This window comes from Formica exsecta, unplaced genomic scaffold (genome assembly GCF_003651465.1).
Source record: "Formica exsecta isolate Colony F162 unplaced genomic scaffold, ASM365146v1 scaffold231, whole genome shotgun sequence".
Lineage (NCBI taxonomy): Eukaryota > Metazoa > Arthropoda > Insecta > Hymenoptera > Formicidae > Formica > Formica exsecta.
The window spans coordinates 67,674-75,104 of record NW_021849598.1 but is presented as its reverse complement, the minus strand read 5'-3'; the positions used below and the strand labels follow the sequence as shown (position 1 = coordinate 75,104).

Genomic DNA, 7,431 nt, shown 5'->3' with positions numbered 1-7,431 from the left:
AAATGCTGCTATCTATGGCTAACTTGTGTTATTAGTTGTAGATTGGCGCCATCATTATTTTAAAACAAACCGTGCCCCTGTGCACACGATATTTCTTTTTTAATAGAAGTTCAAAGTTTTTAGCCCAAAAAAGATCGATATCGAGGCAAGAATTGAGTTGTCGTGCACTTTTTCTATATAGAGCATCTGTTTCGGTAAGTGCAGCATTGCATTCTGTACATATTAGAGAGTATATCATATTAGTTTTGATCGGCACTTTGTACGCAGGAATATACAACTGACGTATTTGTTACTTTCCTTGTGTTGGAGTAAAACCGGGTACTTACATATCTCATATAATGAAAAGAGGAAGAACTGTTATTTTGACTTTGTATCCCTACAAAAAGCAGTTGGAAACGAAAACTGACGCTCAGAAAAAAAACTACCAAAAAAAAGCTTTTTGAGACCCCTAAAGTTAAAAAGTTAAATAAGGAAGTCCTGCAGCAATGTCGAACAAGAGGATATCTTTATTTGCGATTTTTGTCAATAGAACACATTTTTATATTGTATTTTATTTTCTCATAGTTTAAGGTTCACTAAAGACTACTAACGGTCGGCAAAATTTTTTTTACTCTCAGATTTTTTGTAGGAAGACAAATCCAAAAAAGCACCTGGTTTTACATTACTTTGCCCTATATATTAAAACCAATAAATAATAAATTTAATTTTGATCTAAATTTATTTTAGAATTATATTTAATTTAGTTATATCGCAATAACTGCAATGTGAATGTATTAAAGAATACATTAATTTTAGCATATTGTTTAATTTAGCAGCGCGAAGCCTCTCACTATGAATGACAACAAAGTGAGACATTCCATACACAATATAATTGTGTGCATATCCCCTCTACACGCTATGGCTCTCCCTCTTATCTATAATTATATATCACATTAATGTGTGTTTATATATTATTATTATAATTGATTTCAGTTTTGCCGTCAAACAAACATCAGAAAATGACGTCTCGTGGATGTGACATATCGACATCATTTTTGGGTCTCCTAAGTTAGGATGTCTAAGTGGTCATTCTGTGACCAAAATTTACCGTCATTATGACGTCAGTTTGCTACTTGGGATATGTTTTAGAAATATTTCAGTAATATTACCGAAATATTGCTGAAATCTTTTAGCAAGGTTGCATTTGAAATGATTGCGGACATTGAAACATTGCAGAAATGTTGCAGAAACGGTCGTGAAATATTTCTGTAATATTGTTGAAAGGTGTAATATTTCAAATGGAATATTGCAGCAATGTATCAGAAATATTACATGCCGAGTGGGATGTACGTGAGAGTCTGAAAGTTATAAAATTAAAATGTCACAATTCTGGTATACGATTATCATACCTCAGGATTGACTGCACTAATCTTATTTAACTGGTCGCAATTGAAAGCTTGCATCCACATTGTATCAGAAAAGTGCCATTAGATTTTTGATTATGGCTTTAGTCCCTGAGGTATTTTAATCGAAAGTTTATTAGACGTAAAACTCCGGATAAGCTATTTGGTAGCGCCGCGGCCCCTGCACATAGGCAAAACTGTTGGCAAGCCAGTAAGTATTTTTAAATGTCCTTAGCGTCGTGACGCTACCGCGTTGTTTGATAAATAATTTCCAAACCGTTAAGAGAATTTTGCTCAGGTTTTACACAGATACTTAGAAGAAATAGTAGAATAGTCTACGAAATTTTCGTGCTTTTGTCAATATTTTGACATATGACACATACATCCTTAAAGAGTTCAATTTTTTCGAATTTACTCAATATTCGTTGTTTACGATAATACACGTACAAGTATAATAAACTACGATGTGTGTAAAAATTACTTACACTTGAACAACCAATGGATAGCGCGTAATTTCATCTTCTCTGAGTCCAGGTGGTAAGTGCAATCTCACCTGGGCGTTGTAACCGCCACTTATCTGTACAGGAAATGTTTTTACCTGCGGAAGTGCGATGTTCGCCACTTTTTCCTATAATAAATATACACATCCATAAAATATATTGAAAATATATTGCAGCGTATATACAGCTTGTAAAAGATTCGACATCCTTTAAAGAGAATGTATTTCGCGTAAAGATGCGCGGAACAATTTGAAACTGAACTTACGCGTAACAATGTATTGTTCTGCAATATCATGATGAGTCGCGGCGCGGGCATCTCCGTTTTGTAGAGAGCTACCGTGGGTATACCAGGTCCAAGGCACTCGAGAACGAAATATTCGAGGCCCTTGGATGGGAAGATCGCGTTGTGATACTGACACGGTGGATCGCCGTTCTCTAGAAGTACAAAACATATCAAAGCCGAATAATAATAGGATCGTGCACCCCGCCCGCATATCGGACGAGCGGTAACACGACTATTTATGCGCGCAATTCCAGGCGTCGTTGTGTCAGATCATTTAAAAGATATAGTAATATATATATATAATTAAGTACTTTTTGAGTTATTTTATATTTTAATCTGACTTATTTTGATATAACAAATAAAATATCTTGTAAAATATTTACTTTTCGATAATCTTACCGTAATACTTTTATGTACAGAATAATGAGACAACTCAATCAGTGTAAAAAAAAACAAATAATTGTTTAAAAAAATACATTGTAAATAATTACATACTTTTTCCTAAAAACAATTATTGGTAAATATAGCGAATAGGGGGCCCAGCCCCAATGACCTTGGCCTTGACATATATTGTCAAGGACATAATTCTGAGTAACTTTTTCTTCTAATTTAATCGTCGCTCGTTGCTTATTAAAAAGTTATTAACAAAAAAAGTTTGAAATATACCAAAGTACATGCACGGACATAAAGCACGCGCGCGCGCGTGCACACACTTGCACCCCCTCCGTGTGTGTGTGTGTGTTCATGCTTCCTGTCCACGCATGTACTTTGGTATATTTCAAACTTTTAAGTTTTACCTTTTCCTCTTCCCCCGGCCCATGCCTTCGATTTACTACACATAAATAAATAAATCTGCTAAAAATACATTTTCAAGACATATTTTCAACTTTCACGTGTACATACACATTGACGTACCTGCACATGGCGGGTGATCCGCGAATTATGGGACACCCTGTATATATATACAGGGTGATTCAAAACAACCTGATGTCCTTGAAATATTATATTCATAAACAAATTCTGAGACGATTTCTCCTTTTACAAAATTTTGTTTGAAGCTTAGTTTTTGAATTATAATTGAAAATAGTTAGCTACTTACGAGTCCGATTTAACGGGCAGACAGACACGGCGCAACGCATCACGCGATTAAATTTCACTTCACAATTTCACAATAAAATTACTGGAAACATTACTGTTTTTACTGCAGTACTTTATTATCACTCGCAAATATTCATTCCGCACAAATTAAAACTACGTATACAAGAGTCAGAAAGTAAACGAACTATTCTTTATAAATAATAATAGTAAATTGGTCGTATTTATAGTGGGATTTTATATCTTAATTTGTGCGGAAAATGATATTTGCGAGTGATAATAAAGTACTGCAGTAAAAACAGTAATTTTTCCAGTGATATTTATTGTGAAATTGTGAAGTGAGTCTCGTGATGCGTTGCACCGTCCCTGCCTGTCCGTTGTATCGATCTCGTAAGTAGTTAACTATTTTCAATTATATTGTAATTGAAAAATTAAGCTTCGGTCAAAATTTCGTAAAAGGAAAAATCGTTTCAGAATTTGTTCAAGAATATGATGTTTCAAGGACATCAGATTGTTTTGAATCACCCTGTGTATACATATATATACATATATATATATATGTATGTATATATATATATACTCGTACATATCCATATATATATTTGTACACACCAACAATATAGATTCTGGATATACTCTAGCGTTCCCCACATTCAAATATACATCCGCGCTGTACGCATCCATATATGTCATACATGCAACATGTCGTTGTACACAGAGAAAATATACAGAATATCCCTCATTAAAAGCAATTTTTTCGAACTGTAAATGATTTGATCAATTTAGAATTGATTTTTTCCTTTGCAAAAATGTCAAGACATTTAGAGCTTTCCTACATTGTTGAAAAATGTGTTTTCTTGTTAAAAAATATGCCGGTTAAAAATTTTGTGTTAAATATTTATGTGTTAATTATGTGTTAACATTCATGTGTTAATTTAACATATTGCTGTTGTGTGAACTCAAATGTTAAATTATTAAAACAACTGAGAAAAGTGTACAATTAATACAATGTGCACATATTTTTAGTTTTATCATAGATATATGTATATATATGTTCCATATTATTAGTGATAGAATTTATCTGTTAAAATTTACAGAAAAAATGTTGATTTTAGTCTACAATAAGAGTGATTACAGAGCGTCAATAACATTTTTCTAAGTTAATTTTATTATTCTAAATATGTTAATTTTACACCAAATTTATTTCAAATTACTATGAAGTTTGCATTCATTTTGTGTTGAAATATCAACATAATATTAGTGTTATCATTTAACATATCTATGTTATGTTAAATTAACATCAAAACTGTGTGGACTGTGTGGGACTTGCGATATATGTTAAATGCGATATATGTTATATGTTATTTAAAGTAGTTTAATATATTTAAAATTTTTTGTATGAGCGATTGAAAAACTGAAGATACTTTTAAAAACTTTAGAAGCTTTAGAGAAACAAGGAAATATAAAATCATATGTAAATAAATTTTGCTTCAATAGATCTTTAGATTGGAGCTAATTGAATATATAATGTTAAAAATTAAAAGGTTGCGATAAACAATGACCGCCTTCGATATTTTCGTTGACGGTAAAAATAAACTCAAAATCGATCAAGAAATTTATAGTTGCAATGAAGTACATTTATTGATGAACATTCTGTATATTACCAACTAACAGATATTGTTTAGTTGCGTACTGTCTCTACCTGATTGATTACTCGTGGGTACCGTCCGTCTCTCTCTGTCAGCACTCACACACTTAAGACGGCAAGAAAATGGTACAAAAGAAGGAGGCTGTAGATTCGAGAATGCCGCACCATCGGCACCAGGCGTCGGTATTATTGTCGTGGATTACCAATAAAGCCAGCTGTTAAGAAATCTCTATAAAGGAAAGGACGTGACTGTATGGCAGGACGACAATGGTCCAAAAAATCCAGGTAGCCTCTTAACAGGACCCTACGCACGCAACAAGGGGTATCCCAAGGATAATTTTTTTATCGTCCCGTTAATTTTAATTTGAATATGTGGGATTCTAAGATGACCTTACAAATGCATCTTTATTTCTTTTAGAGTGATTTTGCTGCTCGACATTGGTATTGCTTAAGTGTCATTTGAATCATGAATATCTAAAAAAAAAATATATGTATGTAGAAGAAGTAATCGAACATTAAATATTGTCATTTATAAGTTACCTAATAAACGCGCGCAAATAGACTTTCAGAGGAATTAAAATTTTAAGAAAGGCAAATATCATATTTAATATAATTATTTTGATTTGTAATAATTTTCCGTTAATTTCTTATGTATAATTAAATATATCATATTCGAGTCAAAATGACGTATACTCTAATAACAAGTGGTTGAATTAAAATCACACCACATATTATACTTAAATGCACATTTATATGTTAAATCTCCATTGTAACAAAACAAAATGTTATTTGTTGTATTGTATTTCCAATTTTTTAATCATGCACGATATTTAGCATATTTCTGATAATAATAGTAAAATATTGAGAAAAAAATTGATCATCTTTTTTTATGTAAAAAATTGCGCAATAAGATCCTTTAAGAGTTCTGAGCTAAACACATCTGAAGCACATAAACGATACAACATTATTGACACTGTACACGCATGGTGCGAACAACTATAAGACTTTGGCTAGCGCGCGTTTAGCATGTATAAATTTATACACATTATTCAATGTTTAAAAATATTGGTTGATATCGTATAAGAAGGCAAAAAGAAACATTAAAAAATTATATGTAAGTATATCCGTGTGTAAGTACTAATGTCGAGAACAATAACCATTATGTAGCAGGAATATGTGAAATAATGGTTAAAAAATACACAGTAAGTTTTATTTTTTAAGCAATTTTTCATCAAAATATACGTCCTGGTAGAAACCTTTATATAGATTTTTAATCTAATTGTGATTTTAATACTATGAACGCTGATCTTACGCTGTTTAGAATGGCTTTGTGTCTTTACCGTATTCAAGGAAAGAAGAAAAATGTCATATAATCTCTCTGGTTAGTAATAGCTCAATGTGTATACATATATCAGGTCTACCGGAAAGTTCTGTCCGTTTTTGGAATAAAACAAAATACAAATTTTTATTACCGTCAATAAACTTTATTAAATAATGTAATTGCCATTATTCGGAGAAGTATTGTCAGCAACTGGATAAATTAAATACAGCAGTCCAAGAAAAGAGGCCGGCGATGTACAATAGGAAGAACATCATACTGCATCATGATAATGCCAGGCCACATGCTGCTTTGGATACTCGTCAAAAAATTGCAGAACTAGGCTGGCAAATTCTGTCGCATCCACCATATTCCCCGGACTTAGCACCCACCGACTATCACTTGTTTTTGTCCTTACAAAATTTTTTGAGGGGCAAAAAATTAAAAAATGAAGAAGATATCAAACAAGCACTGGTTCAATTTTTCGCATCAAAAGATAAAACATTTTTCGAAAATGGGATATACAAATTGCCCTCACGCTGGCAAGAAATCATTAATAATAATGGCAATTACATTATTTAATAAAGTTTATTGACGGTAATAAAAATTTGTATTTTGTTTTATTCCAAAAACGGACAGAACTTTCCGGTAGACCTAATATATACATATATACAGAGTGACCCGCAATGACCGCCCACTAAGTACATAGCGTTATTCCTTACCAAAAACTGAGACGAAAAATCCTGAGCCATTTTTTTTATAACGCTTAATAAAGGAGTTATTATTGAGTAAAGTCTGGCCAATCAGCGCTGACCTTTAGCCGGGCGCACGTCGGTGAGCTGCGCGTCGTGAAGTGTGTGCTGCCGCATACTACCAGGCACGCGGCTCACCGACGGGCGCCCGGCTAAAGGTCAGCGCTGATTGGCTAGATTTTATTCAAAAATAACTCCTTTATTAAGCGTTATAAAAAAATGGCTCAGGACTTTTCGTCTCAGTTTTTGGTAAGGAATAACGCTATGTACTTAGTGGGCGGTCATTGCGGGTCACCCTGTATATATACAGAGTGGGCCATTTTAATGTATCCACTGAAATATCTTAAAATCTATAAGTTTAAGACAAAAATGTTTTAGACAAAAGTTGTGTGGTTTCGAGGGGGCCATAAGATGATACCATTGGTTTGACCTTGAAGAGTTATTTGGAGGTCA

General features: G+C 33.0%; 1 protein-coding gene across 1 annotated transcript in view; it reads right to left on the bottom strand.

Moving 5' to 3' along the window:
* The window catches only part of LOC115235673 (venom dipeptidyl peptidase 4-like), a gene marked incomplete at its 3' end in the record, with an annotated part of 25,630 nt that extends 20,273 nt beyond the window's left edge, over nucleotides 1-5,357 (bottom strand). The window contains exons 1-3 of the mRNA XM_029807597.1: nucleotides 4,963-5,357; nucleotides 2,148-2,317; nucleotides 1,868-2,010 (exon numbers count right to left, since the gene is read on the bottom strand). Of these exons, the coding sequence (XP_029663457.1) occupies nucleotides 1,868-2,010; nucleotides 2,148-2,198 (194 nt within the window). The remainder of the gene's footprint in view (nucleotides 1-1,867; nucleotides 2,011-2,147; nucleotides 2,318-4,962) is intronic.
* Between the last annotated feature and the right edge of the window lie 2,074 nt (nucleotides 5,358-7,431).